Source organism: Thermothelomyces thermophilus, chromosome 4 (genome assembly GCF_000226095.1).
Source record: "Thermothelomyces thermophilus ATCC 42464 chromosome 4, complete sequence".
Taxonomy (NCBI): domain Eukaryota; kingdom Fungi; phylum Ascomycota; class Sordariomycetes; order Sordariales; family Chaetomiaceae; genus Thermothelomyces; species Thermothelomyces thermophilus.
In genome coordinates, this window is record NC_016475.1 from 226,436 (window position 1) to 253,187 (window position 26,752).

Below are 26,752 nucleotides of genomic sequence, written 5' to 3' on the forward strand. Positions count from 1 at the left end.
CATGGACTAGCACAGGCTTCTAGGCTGGCCATGAGCGTTTCCCCACACTGGAATAAGGATGAACAAGATGCATGCAGTTGCGAATCCTTTGGCTGTTGAACATGGTTCTATTTGTTTCGGTGAACGTCTTCCTCACAAGCCAGAATGGTCTTTTGGCCCCACTACCACGGTGGCAGCTGTGGGCCGCTTCCTGTCAGCGAAGCTGGGTCGGGCGCTCGAGGGAAATCCAATCAAAGGGAAGGTTCTCTGATGCGAAAGAGAGGAGTACCTTGGTACGTCAGAGTCTGCAACGCCAAGCCAGTTTGTCGTGCTTAACACTTTGGTCTTGCAATGGGCCGTTGGGACAACGCAAGCTAAGTCTTAGCAATACGAGAACGCCAGGATAACCCGTCAGGTATTAGTTTACTTTAGTGCGTCTTTGCTTGACAGGTGGTAGTATTTGCGTTGGATTTTGCGTTGATTTGACTTGTTTACGTTAAATAATTATATTTGCGTTGTTAAGACCGCTGGCACTAACTACTTATCATCTATAATTATCTATGAATCAGTAAAGTCAAGAATCACATAATTTATAGTAGATAACTAAACGGAACCTAAGTATTGAAACTTGAGCAACTGCCTAATCAGGAGTGACCTAAAAGTGTACCCTGATACAGGGTGATTGCCGAACGCAGTGATGAGCTTCCGGGAGCGTTGAAAGCAGTCTGTAGTGGGTGGCTGTACGAAGGAAAAGAGTGCCTTGTTGAACTATCTACAAAGGAGACAAAACGAGTGGTATTTATAGACAAAGGGACTGGCCAATGCGTTGAACAGCCTCATACAGCTGTGGCAAATGCGTGGCTAATACGCTTGGAAGCTCCACAGCTTCCGACAGTGATCAAGGCGCCTGATGACGCGAATATCTGAGTCTGGGCATGCCTTTGAGGCAACTTCTAATGACAACACTTGCTTGAGGTAAACGAAGGGACTAAGAACGCAACGCCCTGCTTCGGACGCCGAGTACAGTCTGCTATCGGCTCTTAACTGGGCGTAGCATACAAGTTGTGTTCCACGTTTGTTAGTTTACCGGTTTGCTGCCGGGCTCCTGCTTCCTCCATATTCTCCTTGAGATTATCACGAATACCAGTCCCTGTAATCAACACAATCACCCAGTAATTACCAGGCAGTAGGATCTGTACCTCTGCACCTCATAGTGCATACAAAGTGAGTTCAACCTCGGACACCCAGCAGTGACCCGGCATGGGACCTGGACAGGAGCAGCCATCGTCTGGGGGTGGGGCAGAGCACGAGCTGACAGGTTAGCCTCGCGGCCATAGAGGAGCTCGAAAGCCCCTTGAGAGAAGCCAACCTCCGAGGTGAAGCACAAGAGGCGGCCACGCCGGGTTTCGACTTGGGGCCTTCGCCGTCTTTTGACTCGGACCAGTTTGACCTGCTCGTCGACGCTTTCACGCCACCCCCTGTCGGGCAGGTTCCGCTCATGGACCCAGGAGCGGCCGGCCTCCCGCCATACTCGGGCGGGCAGCTGATCAGCCTGGGTCTTTTTGAGCAGCTTCTCTTTCCTTTGACATTATTGATGACTTGTAAGCCAAACCTTGGATTCGATTACTGCTGTGCCTCAAGTGGAAGCGGATCACGGAACTGAAGGTAGCTTACCTAGAGCTTCCTTCTACTTCCAAACAATAATTATTTTACACGACGGAGCACCGATGTTCCAGAGGAGGAGGAGACCTCGGGGATGGCCTTGCGGCGTCCGATCATCATCATCATCCCGGCGGGTTCCCGGTGCCGTCGTTCCGCGTCCTAGTCAAGTCCGGCCCATGTACTCGGAGCAGTGCGGTGGTGCCGTCCATGTTGAAAGCTGGCACCCCGAGAGGGCTCTTCTCGGAGATCGTGCCAGGCCCGGGGGGGGGGGGGGGGGAAGGGTAGGTTTCCAGTCTGATATGGTGTCCTACTAGCGTCTAGACAGACAATGCAGTAACAATAGCACTGCTGATCACCATGTCCTCCCTTTTTGTGTCTGGGATGGCCAGAAAGTGGAACTGCCTCTACCGCTGCTAGGCTTCCTCCAATGTTGCCTCGGTGCTTGTAAAGAGCTACCTCCGTCTAGTGCTCCATATCACGCCCCCGCATACTATCGCCGTGTTCTACTTATCATCCACGCTTTCATCCTTCCTTGCAACCTCGCCCTCCCGCGGCTGTGCTTCCAACGCTCCTGCAGTGCTTTCGGAGGACGCAGACTGAGGTATCGCCGCCTCCTTCTCTCTTGCCCGCTTCTTGTCTCGCCAGAGAAGATACTGGACGATGGCGGTTGCGAGGACTTGTCCAATCAGGCGAGAGGAAAGCGGGGCGTCAGTATTATAGCGGTAAAAAACGCAAAACGGCCAAAAAATAGGCCGGGAGGGGGAGGGGGGGAGGGGGGAAACACTCACCCAAGAGGCATTGCAGGATGATTGACCATGTGTAGCCTTTCGTCGCTCTGGGAAAGTCGGTCGTCTTCCAGACAAAGTTGGGGGCCTAGATCACGAGACTGTTCGTACCACAGCACGGTTCTCCGGTAGAGGAGAGAACAAAACAAAAACAAGAAAAAAGAGGAGAGATTTAGGGGGAAATCCTGGACGTACCACAGCCTGGACGACGTAGGCAAAATCGTTGGCGGCGGCAACAAGTATCGCGCGCTTCTCCGTATCGTCGGAGCAGATCTCGTTGATCCAGCTCAGAATCAGGGGACCGGCGCCGCTCTGCAGACGGAGGTTAGCCTCCGATGGACTCTTGACCGTTAATAGCACAGACAGCGGAGCGGACTTACGCCGATGCGACTCAACCAGTACACGACCATGCGGCCAGTGATGTTCTCGTAGAGCGGCATCTCCCTCAGGACGACGGCAAAGACGATCTGTTAAGTTTTATAAGTACCCGCGACACGACACATGTCAGAAGATCCCAACAACGAGATCGACCACGACACCGGCTCCGTTGTGATTCACGCACCCCGATGACAGCGCCGATATACATAAAGGGCCATCGCGCGCCGTGGCAGAACCCGTCGGACAACCAACCCCAAGCAATGGACATGACAACGAAGATGCCGGTGGTTGGCAAGGGAACTATCACACCGCTTTCTCGTTAGTTCTCTCCCGGCTCTTTGATTTGTTTCTTGTTTCTTTTTTTTCTCCCAACTTACGGTTGTTGATCTCGGCAACGCTGAAATGCCTTCCCGGTACCGGAGGTGGATCCTCATTGAAGCTCTTGAGCCAGTAACCCATGGCGTCCTGCATAGCTGCGTTATTCCACAAGATGTATAACATAGCTGGCCTCATGTCAGCCCCTTTCTGTCTGTTTTGCCAATTCTCGGGCCGTAGAGAGGGAGAGAGAAAAAGGGGGGGGGGGGGAATTGCCGCTTACGGAGCAGGTACGCATGCCAGCTCAGGAAGATCCTCCGCAGCTTCGCTCTGCTCCATTGCTGCTTCCCGGCGCGATTAATGGCGGCCATCCTTCGGACTGAGAGTTCGTGCTCCTCCTGTGTGATCCACCACGTCTTCTTACCGCCCTGCGGTAGGTTTGGGAAGAAGACGTAGCCGAGAACGGCGAGGGGCATGGTGATGACTCCGTCAATGATGAAGAGCCAGCGCCCTGAATTTGTTTAACACGTAATTACGGTGTCAGCCTTTTGCCACCATCCATCGAACGTGCTCCCTTGACTCGCGGCCCAGCCAGAAGGAGAAGAACAAGAAGAGAAAAAGAATGACTTACAGCCCGCATAACCGTGCACGCCGCTAAGGTTCGTGTACGCGGCTGCCTGTAGGAAGCCGCTGAACATCTGGCCAACGCTGCCAGCCAGCCAGAAAATCATAGCCCGCTTGCCCAGCTCCCGAGGCGTGTACCAGGACCCGAGCATGTAGTGAATGCCAGGGTAGAAACCGGATCTGCACACCCACCACCACCCCCCGAGGTTAGCCTTGGTTCGATGGGCGAGTGTGCACACCAGGTGATGACTAAGGAACGAAAAGAAAGGAAAATGAGGGAACGGGCTTGCCTACTCAAAAAAACCGACAAAGAAGCGCAGGGCGTAGAGAGAGTGGTAGTTCTTGATTGGGGCCGTGCTGATCGTAGCGACCCCCCATAGCAGCTCGAGCGAGGGAATGACCCATCGTGGCGAGACCCGGGTCAAGAGCAGATTGAACGGGATCTGGCCGATGACGTATCCCACGGTCCAGACGGATGTGCCTCGAGAAATCGGAATTTTAGATATTGATTTAGCTAGCTCGGAGAAGAGAGACAAATAGAAGAAGAAAAAGACTAAGGTAGGAAGTAATTAGAAGAAAAGGGGCAAACGCACTGGTCACCAGCTCATTGCCATACATGTTCAAGTCCTCCTTCATGCCGCTGAGAAAGGCATTGTTGACGTTGGTCTGGTCGAGGTTCTTGAGAAAGTACCCAATCGAGGCGAACGTGAGGATGAAGGCGTCCACCTTGAAGAGCATCCTACGCTCGGCCCGGGGCAGGTCCCACGTATCCCAGACGTATCTTTTCCATGACTTGACGGGCGGGTCGTCACTGGAGGCGTCCGAGCTGCCGGCGCTGATGCCCGACTCGACGTCGATGCTGTTCCCGAGCCGGGAGACGGACGCCTCGGGAGTGTCTTTATCCCCGCCGTCCTTGGTGCTATGAGCCATAGTGATTAATTACCTTCCTATTTGATTAGGTAGATAGGTATTGATTGCTCTTTTCTCGGCCTCTCTTGGGCAGATGTAAAAGGGGCGGTTTGCGGGCTGTCCAAATCTGAAGGACCCCTTCCGTGTTCCGTTTGGGGGGGGAGGAGGACATAACTCGTCCAAACAAACATGACAGTTAAGTCAGAGAATTGATCAGAGAGACTTTGTGTTGTGTTTATGTGCTCCGGCATGCCGGGCAGCGCCGGCCCACGTGGGGGGACGGCATCTCGACCAGGTATCGGGCTATGTTGCCATGACACCCCTCAATCGCGCCAGCTCCTCTTATTAGGCATTCCCTCACCCTTATCACCCATGCCAGCAATCACGTCAACTAATATGATGCGGGTCAACTGCTCACAACCCCGGCTCCTTCTCGGTCCAATAAACCGATTCGAGAGGGGGAAGATGCGCAGTGATCCAACAGCTGCACAAACAGTTCGATTTCTTTCGGGCATCCACCCAAAGCCGGAAGGGGGGATAATTGTACACTGGGAAATTTCTATTCTTTGTGATTCAAGTTGGCACTAGTGTCTAACATTCTCAACAGGTGCCAGGGCATGCTCACTTAGGAAATATGTCAAGCAGACAACGAGCTGATTATTAGGCACCTACCTACCTCAGACTACCTAAGGTAGTCAGGTAGTCTCCTTACCTACCTAACTAGTAGTGTCTATTAATAATATACTTTAACTCTGTACTCTGCCCCCTGCACCGGTTGCCTTTGGTGAGGTAGCTTTGATATATGATTGGTATAAAACTAAGGCCCCATATTTGAACTACCTCGTTAGAATGACCCCTTCGCCGGCAACAGAGCTCCCGGGTAAACAGAAACTCCAAACCATAGTATTAGTATTGACTTACGTAACCCTGGAGACCACAGCATTCCAACGTGCCTCGCTGGGCAATGGTGAAATGGACTAATAGCAGGCACCGATGACAGGATTTCTCCTTTGGTGTTTAAGTGCAAATGTGGCAATCGTACCTAATAAAAGGGGCAAAGGAAATGGTTCAATTTCGACATTTTGAGCCACAATTAGAAATACTCTGCCGGCCAGACATGGTCTACCACGGAGTTGTAACACCAATGCCGGGAACCCCGCCGATACTTCCTCTGACCAGTCGATAGCCTCAGGTCTCGCACATGGCACAGGTAGGGGGGTGTCCGTCGTCTCTTACTGTCGAACCAGTGTTCTTCAGCCCAGCTGCCTCTTGCTTCAGCCGTCATCACCTTCACCGTCTTTTTCTTCACCGGCCAGGGGCTAGCGTGGGACAGATTCATCATAGTCCGTGGGAGTCTAGGAAGTGCAGCATGACCTGGTAGCCGGCCGAGGCACTTTTCGCGACGGTCAGGGCGTGGCCGGTGTTGGGCTGGAGGCAGGGCTCAGTGACAGGGTCCGGGAAGAGACCCTAGGCCATGGTCGCGTTATAAACGCCTCTGAAGTCACCGATGCAGATGTAGTTGTCGAACTCGCTGTTGAACAGCTATGTACGGGACGTCAAAGTGTTAATTGGTCGTACGTCCTGTTAAAGTATGTCCATACATTTCGAGATATAGCTGGACACTGAGACTCGCCTGTATGGGCCCATTAAACCCAAGCGCTGGTGAGGGCAAGTAGTTCTAGTTGGTGGCGACCACCAGGACGGGCACCTCGAGCTGGACACAGTGCTTGAAGAAGCTAGCCGCTTCTCCGGAAGCGATGGCTGCGACTTGCTCCAGAACCCCTAACAGGACGGAAAAGCAGAGAGCGGATATTATTAATCATCATGCTATCTTGATGTTTGTCCGGAGTAGCTAGGTACCTTACCTAGGTATTAAGCTATGAGAGGCTAATGATGGTGACCATGGATACCAACTTAAACAGTTAGCTAGAACACTCAATTCTATACTTAGTCTAACCCCTGAATAACAAATCTCATGTAATCTCTGACTTTGCCCAAGTTGTACAGAATTTGGAATATATTGTGCGTATTCCAGTCGAGCATCACGTATTAGCCAGGTTATTCGGAAAATGAACTAATCTGAAACAGTACTCCATTTTTGTTAAGGATGAGTGAATACCTACCAGGGACCTGAGGCAAGTTCAGGCAGAGGGTATTAGAGAATTACCGAGCTACCCAGCTAATGATTAGCATCAATTTATAATTAGGAATAAAAGCAGGAACTAGACACCATTATATATATAATGTATAGGAAGCTGCTTCCAATTGACTGCCGAGCTCTCGTTTCGTGGGTAGAAGGACATGTATGTGTCGTGAATTCAACATCGCATAGAGCTAGGGCACATTAAGAAACGTCTTTAATACAAAGCGTTGATTAAGAGGAAAACGCTTCTCCAACTAATTATTGGCAGTCGTGAGATGGTCCTGTCTTGATGGCGCATTTTGTCTCCTAAGAAACCTATCGTCAAACAGATAACAAGATGAGAGGGGGCGGGAAGATCTCGGATTCCAAGCAAGACACGACGCAACAGAGTCCCAACTTGCAATATCTTGCCGTAACAATGTACGAGATTCGTACCGGGCGAAGATGGTCAAACACAGTGTGTACAATACTTGGTACCGTGAAATAGGTATATTTTCATGTATATGTGTACTGTATGTATTCACGAACATATACGGTAAACGTTAACAGAGCTCTTGATGCAACCAGCCCTGCCACACTGGACCTGGCCCGGTAGCACAGAACGAGCACAAACTGCAAAGGCAACGCATCACTCTTCCGGTCGATCGCTACCAAATTGCCCAGCGTGCTCTTGATCGCTGTCGGGCGATCCTAACGCCCGAGACATTGCCGGCATTTTGTGCGCTCCGGGACCGAACACGAATTTCCCGACGCGCAGCCCAGATCGCAGCAGCCCAACCATTGCGCGAGCGACCGCAGACCATCTCAGCCCGGTCGCAGAAATCACGCATCCTTGAGCGAGTCGAGCTAGCTGCGATTGTTTGTGACTGTCAACAGGCGGAAACAGAGTCCCGCGAAAAGAGGTAACCAAACTGCAGCGAGGAAATAATCAGGTTTTGCTTAGGTAACCTAGTCTTCGAAAAGCCATGGTTCAGCAAGCTGACCAAGTATTGTATGTACCCAGTCGTGTAACTATGCGTGCGTGTGTGTGCGTGCTGCATAATTAGGCATGACGAATGCAGGGACAGGAAGAGAGCGCCCTTCGGCAAGCTTGAACTTCCTCAGTCGGTTTTTCCTTGGGAAAGCAGCGGTCAGGGAACACGTAAACGATGATCCAGGTACACGACGCAAAAAGGACTCGAAAGCAGCGCAGGACACTGCATGATTAGTACGGAGTAGCAATTCCCGACTGCGGGACTCACGCGTCATCCGACTGGGGAGGGGGAGGGGGAGGGGGAGAATACACAGCAATTACGCCTTGACAAAGCCCCTTTTGGCAAAGCCTAATCTTGAAAAGGCAACGTGGCAGGGCTGCAGTGATATACCTGAAATAATTTTATGGCTCAAATAACTTTAGTTGATTACATGCCCTACACTGCTGCGAAGGCATTACGTTAGTTAGCCATGGAGACCCATTGACATTGGTCGTCTGGTGCGTGGCCCGTTGGCCGGCCGAATGTGCGCGAGGATTTCGGCCGAGAGCCTGCGCGTCCCCCGGTCGGCCTCGGACTCGGCCTTCGGGCTGCGCTGGCTCACGATGCTCGGCAGGGTGCCCCCCCCCCCCCCCCCCCCAAAACAACCATATTGAATGAGAATCACTTGGGAGAGGTGAGAGTGATATAAAGGCTTGGCATTCAACCGTCGTGAGAAGACTGAGCATCCATCCAGAGATCATCGACACTGAACCCTTGATTGCCACCAAACTGCGGAATAATTATTAGACTCAGTTCTTCGTTTAATACTCAATTAATTAATCAAGTACTACTCAACTTGTTTCTCCTCCTCACGACCTTCCTCTTGACCACCTGCATCTCCTCTTCTCATCCTCTTTTCTCTCTTGAAAAGAAGTGGATTCAAGGGGAGGATAAAAAAACGGAAAAGGAGAGAGAGGGAAGAGACAAGGAAGTCCAAATGAGTTCGAACCATCCCCGTCAAGAAATGGCCATCTCCCCGCCTCCCCCCCTGCGCGTGCTGATCTCGGGCGCGGGCATCGCGGGCCCGGCGCTGGCCCTGAACCTGAGCAAGCTGCGCGCGCCGCTGCAGTGCTCCATCACCATCGTGGAGCGGCACCCGAGCCTGCGGGCGGCGGGGCAGCAGGTCGACCTGCGCGGGCCCGGGATCCAGGCGATGCGCAGGCTGGGGATCGAGCGGGAGGTGCGGGCGGCAGTGGTGGACGAGCCCGGGGTGCGGATCCTGGACTGGCGACGGGGCGCGCCGCAGGCCTTCTTCGGCCGCAACGACTCGGGCAAGGGGCGCCAGACCTTCTCGGCCGAGTGGGAGCTGATGCGCGGCGACCTGTGCCGCCTGCTCTACGACGCCACCCGCGACCTGCCCGGGATCCAGTACCGCTTCGGCACCACCGTCGACTCCTGGGAGCACGTCCGCGGCGGCCGCGCCGTCCGCGCTCGCCTGTCCGACGGCACCGAGGCCGAGTACGACCTCCTCGTCGGCGCCGACGGGCTCGGCTCGCGCGTGCGCCGGCTCATGTTCGCCGACAAGAAGCGCCAAAGCAACGGAGAGAGCAGCAACGGAGAGAGCAACGGCAGCGGCAGCAGAACCGCAAACGGCCTGTTTCCCATCGGCATCTCGTGCGCCTTCTACACGGTGCCGCCCGAGCCCGGCGACACGTCCGTCGCCACCTTCTGCCACTACCCCGGCCGGCGCTGGATCATGACCCGGCGGGACCGCCCGGACTGCCTGCGCGTATACATGGGGTACGCGGGCGCCGGGGCGGCCGACGAGCGCTTCTCGCGCGTGGTCCGGCACGGCACGCCGGCCGAGCAGAAGGACGCCTGGGCCGACGTCTTTGGGCGCGATCTGGCCGACGCTTGGGGGGTCCGGCGGTTCGTCGACGGCCTGCGCTCGCCCCAGGCCGACGACTTCTACACGCAGGAGTTCGCCCAGGTCAGGATCGACCGCTGGTCCGATGGCCGCGTCGTCCTCCTCGGCGACGCCGCCTTCTGCCCCGCGCCCATCACCGGCCAGGGCACCACGCTGGCCCTCGTCGGGGCCTACGTCCTGGCTGGCGAGATTGCCCGGGCTTGCAGCAGCAGCAGCAGCGGTAGCGGTAGCGGCGGTGGTGCCGCTGCCAACGACGACGACGACGGCGGTAGCCCCTGGGATAACCTCCCTGCCGGGCTGGCGGCATACGAGACGACCCTCCGACCGCTCGTCAAAGGGGTCCAAGACGTCCCCGTCAAGACCATCGTCAGCCTTATGTGCCCGGAAAAGCCCTGGCTTATCAAACTGTTCCACTGGATCATGTGGTTCATCGCCACCCTGCGCATTGACCTGCTCGCCGCCAGGTTCCGCTCCGAGGAAGACAGCTGGTGGAAGCTGCCAGACTACCCCGAGTTGGTGTCGCCCAAGGCGTGAGAAGAACAGACGTGGTTGGGGCGAGTTGGGGGGGGATGAAGGGAAATATGTCTGGTCTTTGTTCTTACGCAACAAGGAATACATCAAGGGGATAATAATTAAGGATCATGGTCATCGCCACTCGGAATGACAGAAGCACCTCGTCTCATCTGTTTAATAGCAATACTCATGTGTTATTATGTCTGCACATACATGTAGAAAGTTAATGAATGATGCTATCTGTTGTATAATAACAACGCCATTGGTACTGTCCTGGTCCCCACATCCCAGGAAGCGAAAACTGTGTGAGAGAGAGCAATCAGTCATAGGCCTGACAACCGTAGGTACTTAAATGCCTAGGAAGTTCCCAGGACTATACTCACGACCGCCCGCACTACGTCGCCAAGCGTCCCGGACTGTATAGAATAATAGCGTTCCCTGCTAGACGACCTGAAAACCATGGCTCAATCCCCGTTCAGGGCTCATCGCGCTGCGGGACGACGGCGAAGCCGGCCGGAACCCGTGCACTATCCGGGTTCGTGCCATCGGGTTGTCCGTCTCGTCCTCCTTGCTCTCCTTCCCTTTCTCCCCCCTCTTCTACTCCTCCTTCTTCTTCCTGAACTTTCTCCTCCCCCTCCTCCCGGCCGTCTCGTCCTCCTCGTCCTGGTACACCGCCAAGCCCGTCATGACGGCCACGTGGGTAAAAGCCTCGCCCAGCGTGCCCGCGGCTGCCGAGCCCCAGAACTGAAAGTAACACCGCACGCCGCCGCAGCCCCGCGCCCGCGCGTACGACGCCAGTATTTCTTCGCCCGCCCGCGTGAACCCCATCGGCCGGTCCCGCCCCCCAGGCGCGCACCGCTGGCCACCGCCGCCGCCGCCGCCGCCGCCGCCTAGGCGCACCAGCACCGATCCCGACGGCGAGCACACAAACTTCTCCTCCGGCGGCCGCTCGTCTCCCGTTGCCATTGCGGGGAGCGTCTTCTTGCGGATTCCGCGCGTCTCCCAGCAGGCCGGCGGCGCCCGACGCCACTCAAATGTCTCGAGCGTCGTGCGCGACGTGCTGCCTCCGCCGCTGCCGCTGCCGGTCGCGTCGGCTGGCGTGGTCGGGACGGCGAGCTGGAAGCGAAAGGTGACGGGCCGGCAGCGGACGTGGTCCACGTCGATCGTCGTCTCGTCGGCACGGACAAGGCCGCCGTCATCATCGCCCCCGTCGTGGTGGGGGTCGGGTATTAGGTGATGGTGATGAATCGTGACGGTAAAGGTGGCGGGCTCGTCGTCGAGCGGGAAGAGAGACCAGGACGGCCAGTTTTCCTGCACCGTCACGAGGGCCCGGCTCTTGTCCCTCCTGCGGCCGCTCCCGCGCAGGACCTGCTGCCGCGCGTGCAGCTCGACGTAGTGGCACGGGCGCCTCCGGTCGGCTCCGTAAATCTTGAAGCCTCTCAGCCCGGCCATGCGCACTGCGAAGCGCTTCGGATAGCCATGCGGACCGGGTTCAGAAAGGGGCGAGTCGCAGTCGCCCGCCCGGCGGCGAGGGTGAGAAGTGGTCCGCTGTTTGTGGTTCTGCCCCATAATTAATGTTGATAAGTCTCTGTATTGAACACCGCAGCCTGTCACCGTGTTGAATATGGCGAGGGCCGCTTGCTCGAAGGGAGTGAAACTCGGAACGAAATAGGATAATTTAATTAGGCCTCGGATCAGAGAGCGAACGGAAGCAGAAACGTTATTCAATCGTTGATACTGGAGGATCGTTTGTCCGGCGCCAAGAACACTATTAGGGGCAATGCATTAAGAAGTAGAAAAACTGCGTGAAAGGGTATGAAAACGAAAGCTGAGACCTCCGTGTCGAGAAGGAAAGGAATCGCCCAGTCCGGTCATTTCTCGATTCGCATGGGAAGGCGGTTGTCTCGGCCCCAAAGAGCTCCTTCCCGTAGTTTCATTTAGTGCTGCCCTTCCCCTGAATAATTAGCAGTGGGAACCTGAGGATGAGGGTGTTCGTGGACAGCTGCGAATATGTGTTAATATGCCATACAACGAGAAAGACCAAACGCTACCAAATACCGTGCTGAGCACTGCCGACTGGTTTCTTGCTTTACGTTCCTCGTCGTTAGCTTTAATATAGTATTTACTCTGAAGAAGCAAATGTTGATACTGCGAACAAACGGTGTTTTGCAGACGGGGAACAAGAAGCGGAGAAAAAAAAAATATCATAGCGAAATCAGGGCATCCATTTAATTACCTCCCACAGATCTTGTAGCCTGAACTTTCTGTTTTACCACTCTGAAATTAAAATGACATTAGGTTTAGGTTCTTGCATAATCCAAATTCGCGCAAATAGCCTACACCTGTAAGCCAGCCTTTTGCTCCTTCCTACCTAGAGCGCCCCCTTCTGATCTGCTCCATCGGCAAATACCCATTAGGATCTTCAACCAACGCGGGAGCATGTCCAAAGATCGTTCACTTCTGTTCATCCTTTTGACTTCCGCCGCCTTTTCCACTCTCATTTCCGCCCGAGTCCTTGTTACTGTCAAACGCCGCTCCATCCGCTTGACTGTCCCGCTCTTCCTTCTGCTCTTCCCCCTTCTTACGCGAGTCTGCCGCGCCGTCCTTCTCTGCCTGCTTCTTTTTCTCCTCTTCCTCCTTTCTGACCTTCTCTTCCTCTTCCTCCTTCTTTTTCTCTTCTTCCTGCTTTCTCTGCTCCTTGATCCTCTTCCTTTCGTCCTCCTCCTCCTTCGCCCAATCGCGATCCGAGCCGGCAGTGGGCTTTGCCCTGATCCGGCCGGCCAATTCGCCCGAAGACAGGTGCAGTCGTCCCTCGCCGACCTTCGCGCGGCCGATGAGGCTAATGACGAGAGCAATGCCCACTACCCCGGTAAGCACAAACCGGTAGGACGCGTACCAGGTCGGAGTCCAGCCCTTGACGGTCGCCTGGGAATCGACATAGTACAGGACACAGAAGGCGGCAAACTGGGCGGTGAGCGCCCACTGGATGGGCATGAAGATCGTCGGCCATGCCACAGCCGGCGCTAGGACGCCAATTCCGTACCGCAGGCGCGCCCGGTTCTCGACAGTCTGCTTCTCGGCAAACTCCAGGCCCCAGTGTATCGCACCAAGGAACGAGATGATGACGGCTCCGTAGCCGACCTGAATCGGCTCCAGTATGTGCAGCCAGTGTGCGGCCTGCTCGTGGTTGAAAAGGAAGGCGTTGGCGAACCTCGACCGTGTCGGCCATTCATTGTTCAGGTTCCACGCCAGGACGAGAGTGGACAGGGAGGTAGCCAGGTAGGGCAACGTGCCGGCAAGACCGAGGGCGAACGGTACTCGCGGGACAGTAGCGAGCGCGAACGTCTCTTTGACAGTATTCTACAAGCATTGTAAGCCATGATCTGGGAGAACTTGGCACTGAATGGAACCCAGGAAGGACGGGGGCGATCATGAACGTACCAGGTCACCTCTCAACCCTGCCATGAGGTCCGGCTCTTCACTTGGTGGTGGTGCCTGACTTTTTTTGAAGACTTGCCGAACCGAGGAGGCGCGCGACACCTCTTCCGGGCGCGGCTCGAGCTTCTTCTTCGCCACCTGTTTCTCGAACTCTTTATCGATCTTGTTCGGCCGCAACGGCGGCTTCGTGGACATGACTGCGCGGAGCACGCTCGGGACATTCTGGCATGCGCTGGGATGAAGGATCGGGACAGGACGTCTCGTGAAGGAAGCCGACGACCGCACGAGACCGGTTGCCGCAAGAGTCCGGGGGCGGATCGTCCTCAGTACCGGTGAAGCTCTCAACGGGGCCGGAATCATGGTGGACTGTCCGGGCTTGGAACCTTGATCAACGAGGCAATGATGACTATTGAGCGGCGCAAAATGCCCGTTTTCGGGTCCAGAAATTTACCATGATAAAGCAAAACAGTTGCTAGATTCTCCCTTCGTCGAGATCTGGAGTAGAAAATGGGGAAAGGGCAAGAGCAATAAACCCGGGAAGAAAGTGTGTGCGGGGGCCGGGAGGTTGAACAGGGATCTCGAGAGCAGCAGGGTTTGGATCTACAGTTACGTTTTGTATCATCGCCTGGGAATTAGTGTTCTGCCTTTTGTCAAATGCCGTTGAGAATCCGGTATGTACAGTACGTGATTGCCAAACTGCTTCCAAGCTCTGTGCAGGTCCATGACAGGAGTGAGCTGTGAAAATACCAATGACGTAATGACTGGAATCGGTCCGCGCTGCCTAGCAATCCATGGCGGGGCAAGTTCTCTAGGCCAACCCTTGCCGTGAGATTAGGCACCATACCGTACTGTAGTGTACAAGTATGTAATCTGTGCATACCCTGAAGCCGAATTTGATCTGGGCTACTTACACTTCGCAGAAGTACTTGAAAAGCGGGAGATATCGAGACAAATGCTGTGGGATTCCGGCGTTAGGCTAGTAGGAAATGCATCCCCTGTCAACCTAGCTGCTGAAGAGTCCTGTCTCATCTCGGATTGTAAAGGACCCAGCTTTCTCACCGCACTGCTGAGACTGTGTGCATACCAGTGAAGAAATCGCTTTTTGCGCAGCCCACGGCCAAAAAGCTTTACGTAGTAGTATAGTCGTCCAAGACGAGTTAGCACCGAGCTTGGAAACTGCGTTTACCCCACTGGCGTCAATCTGTCCCCGCACCCTCCAGCGGCCCGCTTTTGGACCGCGGCCCAAGCTTCGGGCTCTTTCCACTTGCCTGAGCGTGGGCACCAACAATCCGTCCAGCCTGGCAGATGATACGTCGTCATCGGCGCCAACGCGAGGGTCTGCGGAAACTATACTACCGCTACTGTTGACCTTCGACGTTCCTCGGCTCCTTTTGTCTATACTCCGTTCCTGTACTCCAGCGACTCGTCGTTGCCATTCTTCAGTTGCTTCTAGTTCGCGCGTTTCGTGGCCTCCCTCTCTCTTCCCCGCCTCTAGACCTAGCTTTGGGTCTCGCTTCCTTTACTGACAGGGTCGGGTTGCACGTGTAGAGCTTCGATTTGATACAACGCCGTCTTTTTTTACGCCTTTCTAAGCTTGTTATAAACGCAACCGAAGATCTCATCGACGCGTTCCTCGACGACAAGCGCACCCCGCAATAATCCTATTAACTACCCGTCTCCTTCAATTCCTGCCAATGTCGCCCCTGAAAACCGCACGATAAACGCCGATTCCGCTTCCCTCTGCCAGGGTTACGGCACCCCACTCTCAACATGTTGGAAGGTCTGGTCGCGGGGCTTTTGAACCGCTTTCTGGGCATGTATGTGAAGAACTTCGACCCAACACAGCTCAAGGTTGGCATCTGGTCCGGCGATGTCAAGCTGAGCAACCTTCAGCTGCGCCGGGAGGCCCTTGATCAGCTCAAGCTCCCCATCAATGTCGTCGAAGGTCACCTCGGCGAGCTCACCCTGATCATTCCTTGGTCCAACTTGCGCGGTGCTCCTGTCAAGGTCTTCATTGAAGATGTCTTTTTGCTGGCCTCCCCGAAGGAAGAGGCGGAGTACAATGAAGAGGAGGAGGCCCGCCGGAAACAACGGATCAAGATGGAAAAGCTGGATTCGGCAGAGCTGTTGAAGGAGAGGTCGCAGGAAGGTCTGAGCCAGGAGGAGCAGAAACGCACACAGAGCTTTACCGAGAGCCTGGTCACCAAGATCGTTGACAACCTGCAGGTCACGGTGAAGAACATCCACGTGCGCTACGAGGATGCCATCTCCGCTCCCGGGCATCCGTTTGCCTTAGGCTTCACCCTCGAGGAGTTCAGTGCTGTCAGCACCGACGGTGAATGGGCACCCACTTTCATCCAGGACTCGACCACAACAACGCACAAGCTTGCCACGCTGGAGTCATTAGCTGTGTACTGGAATACCGATACCAAGCTCATGGGCCCCGGTCGCGAGGCGCATACGCCCGGAGCCGAGGTGATGCCGCACGACGATATGCTCAAGAACTTCAAGACTATGATCGTGAGGAGCGATAATGACCTCTCTGCCAATCATCAGTTCATTCTGAAGCCTGTCTCGGGTCAGGCCAAGATCGAGCTTGACAAGACGGGAAATCCTCAGGCTCCCAAGTTCAAAGCCAACCTGCTATTTGACGAGATCGGACTGGTTTTGGATGACCAGCAATACCGCGATGCCCTCATGATGGTTGACCTCTTCCACTACTTCATCCGCCACCAAGAGTACAAAAAGTACCAACCGAAAGGGGTTACGCCGAAGGAAGACCCCCGGGCGTGGCTCAGATTTGCCGGCGACGCGGTCCTCAGCAAGATCCACGAGCGGAACCGGCGGTGGTCCTGGGATTACTTCAGGGAACGCAGGGATGACAGGCGTCGGTACATCGAGCTGTTCAAGAAGAGGAAGCAAAACCAGCAGTTGACGCCTGATGAGGCCGACGACATGAACAAGTTGGAATGGAAGCTCAGCTATGAGGACCTTCGTTTCTGGCGTTCCTTGGCCCGCAATCAGCTCAAGAAGGAGAATGCCGAAGCGCTCAAGAATCGCCCGCCCGCTCAGGAACAGCAACAGCAGGGCTGGCTGTCCTGGGTGTGGGGCGCTAAGCCGCAGCAGACGGAGAAGCAGGACGAGATGGAGAATACCGAGATCACGGAGGAGCAGCGCAAGGAGCTCTACGAAGTCATCGATTGGGACGAGAAGGCTGCGCTTGCTACAGAAGTCGACGTGCCCCGCGATATCGTTAAGCTGCAGATTGAGACCTCCCTCAGCACTGGCAGCTTCACACTCAAACAAAACCCGCATGGCAACACCAGGGATCTCGTCAGCCTTCATTTTGACGTCTTCAAAGCCAGGGGCCTCAAACGCCCAGACTCTTTCCTGATTGACCTGAGTTTGGGTGGGTTGCGTGTCAATGACGGCACAACCGAAAAGAGCTTGTACAAGGAGATTGTCCGGGTCAAGGACGCGCCGACTAGAAATGCCCAGAAACGGCTGTCGATCGCCGAGCTGGAGCAGGCCGGCGACGAGGCCTTCTTCCACTTCCAGCTCGAGCAGAACCCCCTGGACGGCCGGGGCGACGTTGCCGTGACCGCAAAGCTGAAGCCGCTCGAGATTGTCTGGAACCCAAACGTCGTCGTGGGAGTCGCCGACTTCTTCAGACCACCAGAGCGCCACATGGAGTCTATCACTGCGCTCATGGAGACGGCCGGCGCCACGGTCGAAGGTATCCGCGAGCAGACCAGGGCTGGGCTTCAATTCGCCCTTGAAGAGCACAAGACTGTCAATGCCAAGCTGGACCTGCAGGCTCCTCTCATCATCATCCCGGAAACCGTCACCAGCCAGAACACGGCTTGCGTGATTCTCGACGCGGGCCACATTAGTGTCACCAGCGAGCTAGTGGACAGGGAGACATCAAAGGAAGTCCAGTCTAAGCAATCCGAAGCATATGCCGAGCAGGATCTCGGGCGCCTGGAGACTTTGATGTACGACCGGTTCCTCGTCAAGTTGACATCAACCCAAGTCTTGATCGGGCCGTCTGTCGAGGAAACAAAACAACAATTGGTGGCGAAGGATGACCAACGTATGCTCCACATCGTCGACAAGATCAACGTTGACTTTGTTGTCGAGACATCGATCCTCCCCAAAGCCCCAAACCTCACCAAGCTCAAGGTGTCGGGCCACATGCCCATGCTTCAGGTCAGTGCGTCGGACGCCAAGTACAAAGCGCTGATGCGGATCATCGACGTCGCGATACCCAGGCTTGGTGGAGATCAAACCCAGCCACCGCAAGGCCACATCACTGCGCCCGGGCGACCGCGGGCCGAGAGCACCACTTCCCTACAATCGCGGAGGCGTAGCGACAGGAGGCTCTCACAACTGGGTCTTCCATTCGCAACACAACAACAGGAAGCGATCGTGATTGATGACGACGAGCTTGACGACGAGGACGACAAGTTTGAAGATGCCAAGGATGGCTTTCCGGACGAGCAATTGCGAGTTCAACAGCGCATCTTCGAATTCAACTTTACGGTCGACAAGCTGCGTGGTTCGCTTTATCGAAGCGATCCTGGTAGGCAGCGACCTGACCAGCTGCTTGTCGAGCTCGTCGCTGAGCGTTTTGGGGTCGAGTTCCGCTTGCGGCCTTTCGACATGGGTGCCGAGGTGTCACTGGGTTCCGTTACTGTCGACGATTTCGTCGAGAATCCACCGGCCGAGTTTAAGTCGATCGTATCGTCAGGTGATGTCGAGGACAGGCAGCAGGCAAGGGACCTTGTCCACGTCCGATTTGTCCGAGTCCAAAAGGAGTCGCCAGAGTTTATGACGGTGTACGACGGCGTCGAGACCAATGTCGACGTCGCCATTTCCACCATCAATCTTGTGGTCACCCGAAAGACGCTGCTCACCCTGCTGGACTTCATTCTCGTCACTTTCACCAACAACCAGTCCGCCAATGGGCCTTCCGCTTCCCAGAAGACAATTACTGACCAAGACTTGGCGACCGATGCTGAGCTTGAACCACTTTCACCGGTCGAGCAGCCTGAGGGCGGTGCCATCAGGGTCAAGGTAGATCTCAAGAGTATCCGGCTGATACTGAATAACGATGGCATTCGGCTAGCCACCTTGTCCTTCAACCACGCCGATGCTGCCGTTTTCTTGCTTGGACGCTGCATGCGCGTCTCGACAAAGCTTGGCGACCTGAGCTTGGTGGACGATGTGAACCTCGGGACTTCGGAAGACTCGAGCCTGCGCCAGCTTGTGGCCATCCAAGGCGACGAGCTTGCCGATTTTCGCTACGAGACTTTCGACCTATCAAAACCCGAACGATACCCCGGATACGACTCGTCTATCTTCTTACGCGCCGGGTCAGTCAAGGTTAACTTCGTCGAGGAGCCGTTCCGCAAGATCGTCAACTTCCTGGTCAAGTTTGGCAAGATGCAGGCCATCTACAACGCCGCGCGCCAGGCTGCCGCCAACCAAGCGAATCAGCTGCAGCAGAGCCAGGGCCGCATCAAGTTCGATGTCGTTGTCAAAACGCCCATCGTTGTCTTCCCGCGCATCGTGGTTTCTGAAAGACCGAAGCGGGACCTTATCACGGCCTATCTCGGGGAGATCTACGCCCAGAACAAATTCGCACCACTCGACGACTCGAAAGATTCGGAAATCGCCATGAAGCTCTCGGCTGGAATTCGCAATATCAGACTGACATCCAGTTTCCACTACAGCCATGACCGTGAGGAAGAATTGGAGCTTATTGATCATGTCGACCTCGGATTCAAGATCACGTACGCCGAGCACAAGGACGGCGTGATGCGGCCAGACCTAGAGGTGCAAGGCTCCATGACCGATTTCAATCTTCGCATCACCCCTTACCAGCTCAGATCTCTCCTCGAGATCTCCCAATCGGTCCCGGCCGCCTTCTCCGGCGATGTGGAACAGCACACCGCGGATGCCGAGCGAGATGTTGGCGGTGCGACGCTAGAGCGTGCGAGAACGACGCCCGGTTATGGGGGGGGAAACACAAATGAGCAGCTGATCGACATGAATCCTGAGCTTGAGACACACGGGGAAGCCTGGACCAAGCTGGACCTCGTCTTCACGGTGAATGAGATCGGCTTAGAGCTCATCAACGCCTCGGAGGATTCTCCTGTTGGTGATCTGGATGCGGCCAGCTTGTCGAAGTTCAGTCTCAACTCCACCCGCCTGAAGACCCGGATGGACTCCAATGGCAGCGTGGAGGCCGAGTTTGTCGTCCAGGCCCTTACGATCTACGACACGCGCCAACACGGAGCGAACAAGTTCCGAAAAATCATGACCAGCGGCAATACCGGAGTTGAGCAGCTTATGGCCAGCATTACTATGGCCGGTGGCAAAGACAGAAACGTTATTGCCATGGTTGCCATTGACAGCCCTCGCTTCATCTTTGCGCTCGACTACCTCTTCGCTGTCCAGAAGTTCATCACTATTGGAACGCAAACTCCTCCCGAGCCGGATGTTCCCGAGAAGAGCCCCTTGGAAACACCCGAGGAAATGAGCGACGTAGAGTCTGTGCAAGCCAATTTCTCCGGCGAGGGCTCGGAAAGTAGCAGCAGCCGCGTTGCTCAACCGAGGCTCCAGGGTGAACCCAAGAAGGATGAGCCACAGTTGAGGCTCGCCTATCGGGTCAATATCGTGGATGCCCAAGTCATCTTAATCGCCAACCCACTGAGTGCCAGTTCCGAAGCCATTGTCTTGGGGACAAAACAAGTAATCCTCTCCCAGCAGCATGCACTCACTTTCCAGGTTTCCCAGTGCGGAATGTACCTCTGCCGCATGGATCGGTTTGCCGACTCCCGCTTGAGGATCATTGATGACTTCTCGTTACAGTTGTCAATGGACAACTCACAACCGTCGACTACGAAGATCCATGCTGACATTGAGCCCCTTATCCTTCGACTATCGCTGCGGGATATACTCCTTGTCATGCAGACAATTGCCAGAGCCTCAGAACTGTCAGGCGGTACCGCCACCGACGAGACAATACATTCCGAGCAGAAAGCCAGACAATTGAGGGCACCTAACCTTAAACAGAGGCCAACAAGCGGCAGAGCTTCGTCAAGCTTGGCAACGAGGACAGGACGAGCAAGCAAAAGCGTGGGCAGTATCTCGCACGGGGCTGCAGTACCGCCTCCTCACGACATCGTCAAACCCCCTCAAAGACAGGAAGAACTCACTGTCACGTTTGACGGAATAAGGGTCGTGCTTCTAGGCGATGTTCATGAACTGCCCATTCTCGATATGAGCGTCAAGGACTTTACCGCCAGCGCCGCGAACTGGACCTCGGATTTGAGAGCCGAAACTGCTCTGGAGATGTACACCAACATTTACAATTTTGCCAAGTCGGCGTGGGAACCCTTGATTGAGCCGTGGCAGGTCGGCTTTGGAGTGGCGCGCGACCAGAGGAACGGCGTCATGTCCGTCGAAATGTCGTCTAAGCGCACCTTTGACATCACAATCACCACAGCCAGTATTGCTCTGCTCTCCAAGTCATTTGCTTTCTTCTCTCAGGACCAGGATGTCCTCGGCAAGCCCCGCGGCGTCGAGGCCCCTTACCGTATCCGGAACTACACCGGCTTCGATGTCATCGTTCATGCCAAGCGACAAAGCAGCGAAGAGGTCACCACTCTGCGTCTTACTGACGGACAAGAAGTTCCGTGGAGTTTTGAAGACTGGGAGAAATCGCGAGAGAACTTGCTGCGGACCGAGGGCGCCGGCGCAAACAGTGTATCAGTCCAACTCGATGGCAGCGGATTCGACATGGTCAAGAACATCCGGCTGTCGCGCGAGGGCGAGTTTCTATATGCCCTGAAGCCGAGGACCGACGGGGTCTTGCACAAGCTGCTCGTCGACGTCAAACTGGGTACTGACAATGTCAAGTATGTCACTCTGCGCAGCCCTTTGCTGGTAGAAAACGAAACCGACCTCCCCGTGGAGCTTGGGGTGTATGATGCCCACGACGGCCATTTACTCAAGATTGAAAAAATCGCACCTGGTGAGAGCAGGCCGGCGCCTGTCGGGGCGGCATATCTGAAGAGCCTGCTGGTCCGTCCGGATCCGGGCTTCGGTTACAACTGGAGCACCGACACACTCTGGTGGAGGGATCTTCTCCGACGCCCTATCAAGACCCTGGTGTGTAAGGGGGAACATGGCGACCCTTTCTACTTTCAGATGTGCGCGCGGTGGGACAAATCAAACCCAGTGACCAGGTATTACGCCCTTCCATGTTCTTGTTCTATCCGGTCCCGGTAGACGCAGCTAACCTTGAACAGAAATTATCCTTATTTGCGCCTCAAGCTCTCTGCGCCCGTCACCCTCGAAAACCTGCTACCCTACGACTTTAAGTACCGGATCTACGATAAGAACACGAAACGGGACTGGTCGAATTTCTTGCGCAAGGGGGGCGTCAGCCCTGTTCATGTCGTGGAGTTGTCCCATCTCCTCCTCCTCAGCGTCGATATGCAAGACACCCTTTTCAAGCCGAGCGAGTTTGCCATCATAAACGCTGGTTCGGCGGAGGACTTCAAGAAGGAGACACATCTCGTGTGTCGTGACGATGCCGGCATGTCCTTGAATCTCAAACTGCACTACTTCCGGGTCCCCGACAGCGGGGGCGCCTTCAAGGTCACGGTCTACAGCCCCTACGTCATTCTGAACAAAACCGGGCTGGGCGTGAGCATTCGCTCCAAGGGCTTTATGCAGCAGGCGAAGGCCGCGGCGGGCCAGCCGCTCATCGATCTTTCTGATGGGACCGAACGAAAGACGCCGCCAATCATGTTCTCATTCAACAACGACGACCACAGGAACAGAGCCACTATCAAGGTCGGTGAGTCCGAGTGGAGCAAACCGCAAAGTTTCGATGCAATTGGAAGCACCACCGAGGTGGTGCTTCATTCTGCGGGAAAGAACGCGGAGATCCATCTCGGTGTCACTGTTGAATCGGGCCTGGGCAAGTACAAACTGGTCAAGACCGTCACGCTGGCTCCGAGATACGTCATCCAGAACAAGCTCGGAGAAGACATCAACATCCGCGAACCAAGTTCCTCCACCCTGATTCCGCTCAAGGCGGGCTCGCTCAAACCGCTCCATTATCTTCACAGGGGCGGAGTCAAGCAGCTCTGCTTATGCTACCCTGGCTTCGACAACCAGTGGACGGCGCCCTTCAACATCTCTGATCTTGGAATTACACATATCAAGATTGCCAGGGCAGGACAGCGCCAACGGCTTATCCGGATCGAGACTCTGATGGAGGACGCAACGATATTCCTCAATCTCAGCATGGAGCAAAGAAGCTGGCCGTTCTCAATGCGCAACGAGAGTGATACCGAGTTCACTTTCTACCAAGCCAACCCCAACATCGATGATGACGGGACCGAGGATCGATCTGGCTGGCGACCGGTTAGGTACCGCCTTCCTCCACGCAGCATCATGCCTTATGCCTGGGACTTCCCCGCAGTCAAGGTCAAAGAGTTGTGCATCAGCGCCTACAACAAGGAGCGGCACGTCAAGCTAGCCGAGATCGGCAACCTTATGCCCATGAAGTTTGTGGGCGCAAACGGCCAGGCAAAAATCATTGACATCAATGTAACTGCTGATGGGCCGACACAGACTCTGATTCTTTCCAACTTTAAGCAGTCCAAGAGTCTCTACCGGCAGCGATCCAACGCAGGGTCAGGCAGCAGTCGCGAGGGATTCGAGGCGAAGGCGCTCGATATCAACACCACTTTCAGCGCGCAATTGCGCCTTTCCGGCATTGGTATCTCGCTCATCAATTCACAACTCAAAGAGCTGGCCTACCTCACCTTCCGGGATGTCCAGCTCCGGTACAGCGACTCGCCCATGTACCAGACAGTGAGCCTTGCGGTGAAGTGGATCCAGGTCGACAACCAGCTCTACGGCGGCATTTTTCCGATGATACTCTACCCCAGCGTGGTTCCGAAGAGGGCGCAAGAGATCGAGGCGCACCCTTCGTTGCACGCCATGGTCACGCGTGTCAAGGACGACTCGTACGGTGTCGAGTACATCAAGTATGCCACCGTTCTCGTGCAAGAGATGACGGTGGAGCTCGACGAGGATTTTATCTACGCGGTACTCGAATTCTCCAAGATTCCCGGCGCTTCCTGGTCGTCAACCGAGGAACAAGACAAGCTGTGCGATGACAATATCGACATTCCACAACCCAAGCAGCAGCAGGCAGGAAGGGACATCTACTTTGAGGTGCTCAACATCCAGCCTATGCAGCTGGACCTCTCGTTTGTGCGCACCGAGAGGGTCAACGTGGAGGACAAGACATCGTCGAAGAACCCCGTCATGTTCTTCTTCAACGTCATGACCATGGCTCTCGGCAACATCAACGACGCTCCCGTGCGGTTTAACGCGCTGATGCTGGAGAATGTACGGGTCTCGGTTCCGGTACTCATGCAGAACATCTCGAACCACTACAGTCAGGAGGCCTTATACCAGATCCACAAGATCCTAGGTAGTGCCGACTTCCTCGGGAACCCGGTCGGCCTCTTCAACAACATCAGCTCCGGCTTCGCCGACATCTTCTACGAGCCATACCAGGGTCTCATCATGTCGGACAAGCCCGAGGACTTTGGTCTCGGCCTCGCCCGCGGGGCCGGCTCTTTCTTCAAGAAGTCGGTCTACGGCTTCAGCGACTCCTTCTCCAAGGTCACGGGCAGCTTCGCGAAGGGTCTCGCGGCCGCCACCATGGACAAGCAGTTCCAAGACCGGCGACGCATCACGCGCGCGCGCAACCGGCCCAAGCATGCCCTGTTCGGCGTTACTGCGGGCGCCAACAGCTTCCTCACTTCGGTGGCATCGGGGGTCGGCGGGCTCGCCCGCAAACCGCTGGAGGGCGCGGAGCAGGAAGGCGCGCTCGGCTTTTTCAAAGGCATCGGGAAGGGTGTGGTCGGGCTGGCGACCAAGCCGGCGATCGGGGTGCTCGACTTCGCGTCCAACGTGTCGGAGGGCGTGCGCAACACGACGACGGTCTTTGACGGCTCGGAGCTCGAGCGCGTGCGGCTGCCGCGCCACATTCCGGCCGACGGCGTGGTGCGGCCGTACTCGCAGCGCGAGGCGCTCGGCCAAAGCTGGCTCAAGCAGGTTGACAACGGCAAGTACTTTAACGAGGCCTACATTGCCCACCTGGAGCTGCCGACCGAGGACATGGTGGTGATGGTGACGTACGGGCGCATCCTGCTCATCAGGAGCCGGCGTCTGCAGACCGAGTGGGACGTGCCGCTCAAGGATGTGCAGACGATTGCGAAGGAACGAACGGGGCTGAGCCTGACTCTGCGCGGGGGCACCAACGGCCCATTCATTCCCATCGGGCAGGAGAGCGGGCGCACCTTCATCTATCGCATGGTCGGGGTGGCGGTCGAGGAGTATAATCGGCGGTTCAAGGGGTTAGAGTAGGGCGCTGACTTTGGCGGAGAGGGAAAAGACGATAGCAAAGCCAGGGGGAGGAGATGGGGGCGGCGGCGGAGGCGGAGGCGGAGGCGAAGGCGGTGAGCTGAATACGGCGTAACCAGGGCGGGCGGCATTGCGCGGTATCGCTTTGTTTGATTGATCAGTCATTGGCCGGGAGTTGCTGACGACATTGTCCCGTTTGGAACCGAGTGATTGGAACATGGCGGCTTCCCCTACAAGACATGCTTTTGGTATGCTTTTGCTATGTAATATGGCTATGGCGTCGTCGTTGGGCTGACGAGAATTGATATCGTTTGAATTATTACTAATTAATTACGGAGGATGTACGGACGTACACTAGCAGGCGATTTCCGTTTACGTGTGAAACATGACTGCGCCACCATGCGCGAGGCTCAGATTGGATCCCCCCCGCCTCTGAATGCGGCTGACGCGGCTCGAGCCGAAACGGCGGCTGCTGTATGAGAAAAGATGTATCGAAGAGCGACAAAGGAATGTGTGGCTGCTCGAGATGCATGGCACAGGAATCGTCACGGGCTTTGTAATTACGTAATTACTGAGTACAAGGACAAGAGAGTAATTAACGTTCAGTGGCCTACAGGAACCTTCTGTCCGGAGCGGGAAACCCTCCTCGCTGTATGTATGCACATGTGTGCTCTAGTATGTGATATGTACTGTGCTTGCTGCAGCCACATCTGCAGCTATCACCGAGAGGAGAGCATCGGCTGAATGCTGTGTGAGCGGGGGGAAGGAGGGGAAGTGAGGGGTAAAGAAACGAGATAGATATACATAAAAGAGTTACAGAGCGGGAGAAATACGGAGTATATGCCAGAGCAGTTGATAAATGGTGAACACTGGTCCGTATGATACTTGCATGATAGGTAGGCATCTTTAGATATCGAGCTTGTTGTGTGATTGTAGTCAACAAACGTCAAGATAGCCTCAGCAATGTTTACTAGTGTAAGTACTGTACTCGCAAATGGACTAGAAGGTAGCGTAGTGGAGTTTCTGCAAACTGATTGCTAGTGTAGTCTCGGGCCATCACACGCTAGTGTATCTATCTACTACTATGTAGTTCATATGGGTAAGTTTCTTCCCCAAGACGGGTACTAACAAGGGTCCCCGCTTACAACACCACATTGAGAAACAAAAGCGTAGAAAATAGGATTTTGCTTTAAAAATCATGTACATTATATAATAAGGGACGTATTTATCGTATTATCTTGTATATATTATTTTTCTCTTTGGTTGATGATGTTGTACATGTGTTGAAGTTGTATTTCTAGTACTTTGCAACAAACGCCCGGGAAGCTTGGGAGTTTTCCGTGTCGCCCCGGTCGGTACCTGCCTAGGGGAAAAGCCTTTGGCTCCCAACCATAGTATACAAGTATACTTCCAGCATACTTGGTAGTGTCGGCGTGTTTGTTCCACCAAGACGGAGCTTGGATCAATCGGATCTGCTCCCCAGGAACCCGCTCTCGGTGGACGGACCTGTTACCGAATCCGAATTCGTTCGGCTTGATAGTGTACACTAGTGCACGCTAAGTTGGACCTGGCACGGGGTGGTGCACATCCCCCGCCCGTTTGCAACGTTCGCTGCCGACGGTTCAATTCCTACTGGCTACAGTGCGCAATTGTTGGTGATGGA

General features: G+C 55.2%; 6 protein-coding genes across 6 annotated transcripts; 2 read left to right on the forward strand and 4 right to left on the reverse strand.

Moving 5' to 3' along the window:
- Window positions 1-1,019: 1,019 nt before the first annotated feature.
- On the reverse strand, window positions 1,020-1,850 carry MYCTH_95412 (uncharacterized protein; the record flags this gene model as incomplete). Its single annotated transcript, XM_003663666.1, has 3 exons — window positions 1,020-1,129; window positions 1,201-1,531; window positions 1,824-1,850. 3 exons carry the CDS (start codon window positions 1,848-1,850, stop codon window positions 1,020-1,022), a joined length of 468 nt encoding a protein of 155 aa, XP_003663714.1.
- Window positions 1,851-2,144: 294 nt separating this feature from the next.
- Window positions 2,145-4,673, reverse strand: MYCTH_102997 (uncharacterized protein; the record flags this gene model as incomplete). Its single annotated transcript, XM_003663667.1, has 11 exons — window positions 2,145-2,317; window positions 2,430-2,514; window positions 2,622-2,738; window positions 2,807-2,893; window positions 2,989-3,104; window positions 3,182-3,307; window positions 3,403-3,630; window positions 3,751-3,923; window positions 4,038-4,224; window positions 4,337-4,554; window positions 4,627-4,673. The coding sequence occupies 11 exons, from the start codon at window positions 4,671-4,673 to the stop codon at window positions 2,145-2,147; spliced, it is 1,557 nt and encodes a 518-aa protein (XP_003663715.1).
- A 4,099-nt stretch (window positions 4,674-8,772) lies between these two features.
- On the forward strand, window positions 8,773-10,209 carry MYCTH_108407 (monooxygenase; the record flags this gene model as incomplete). The annotated part of the gene is made up of 1 exon (XM_003663668.1): window positions 8,773-10,209. One exon carries the CDS (start codon window positions 8,773-8,775, stop codon window positions 10,207-10,209), a length of 1,437 nt encoding a protein of 478 aa, XP_003663716.1.
- Window positions 10,210-10,809: 600 nt separating this feature from the next.
- Window positions 10,810-11,694, reverse strand: MYCTH_2036724 (uncharacterized protein; the record flags this gene model as incomplete). Its single annotated transcript, XM_003663669.1, has 1 exon — window positions 10,810-11,694. A coding segment is annotated over one exon (885 nt), but the record flags the coding sequence as incomplete, so codon positions are not given.
- A 710-nt stretch (window positions 11,695-12,404) lies between these two features.
- On the reverse strand, window positions 12,405-13,998 carry MYCTH_116603 (uncharacterized protein). The gene is made up of 2 exons (XM_003663670.1): window positions 13,630-13,998; window positions 12,405-13,548 (listed from the first exon to the last, which is right to left on the reverse strand). Exons 1-2 carry the CDS (start codon window positions 13,984-13,986, stop codon window positions 12,643-12,645), a joined length of 1,263 nt encoding a protein of 420 aa, XP_003663718.1. The 5' UTR covers window positions 13,987-13,998; the 3' UTR covers window positions 12,405-12,642.
- A 1,276-nt stretch (window positions 13,999-15,274) lies between these two features.
- On the forward strand, window positions 15,275-25,296 carry MYCTH_2305828 (uncharacterized protein). Its single transcript, XM_003663671.1, has 2 exons — window positions 15,275-21,881; window positions 21,945-25,296. The coding sequence occupies exons 1-2, from the start codon at window positions 15,397-15,399 to the stop codon at window positions 25,090-25,092; spliced, it is 9,633 nt and encodes a 3,210-aa protein (XP_003663719.1). The 5' UTR covers window positions 15,275-15,396; the 3' UTR covers window positions 25,093-25,296.
- Window positions 25,297-26,752: the final 1,456 nt, after the last annotated feature.

Coding starts and splice junctions, on each gene's coding strand:
- MYCTH_116603 (XM_003663670.1), bottom strand. CDS start 13,986: ATGATTCCGGCCCCGTTGAGAGCTTCACCGGTACTGAGGACGATCCGC. Junction 13,549..13,629: donor CAGGGTTGAGAGGTGACCTG/GTACGTTCATGA, acceptor CAATGCTTGTAG/AATACTGTCAAAGAGACGTT.
- MYCTH_2305828 (XM_003663671.1), top strand. CDS start 15,397: ATGTTGGAAGGTCTGGTCGCGGGGCTTTTGAACCGCTTTCTGGGCATG. Junction 21,882..21,944: donor AAATCAAACCCAGTGACCAG/GTATTACGCCCT, acceptor AACCTTGAACAG/AAATTATCCTTATTTGCGCC.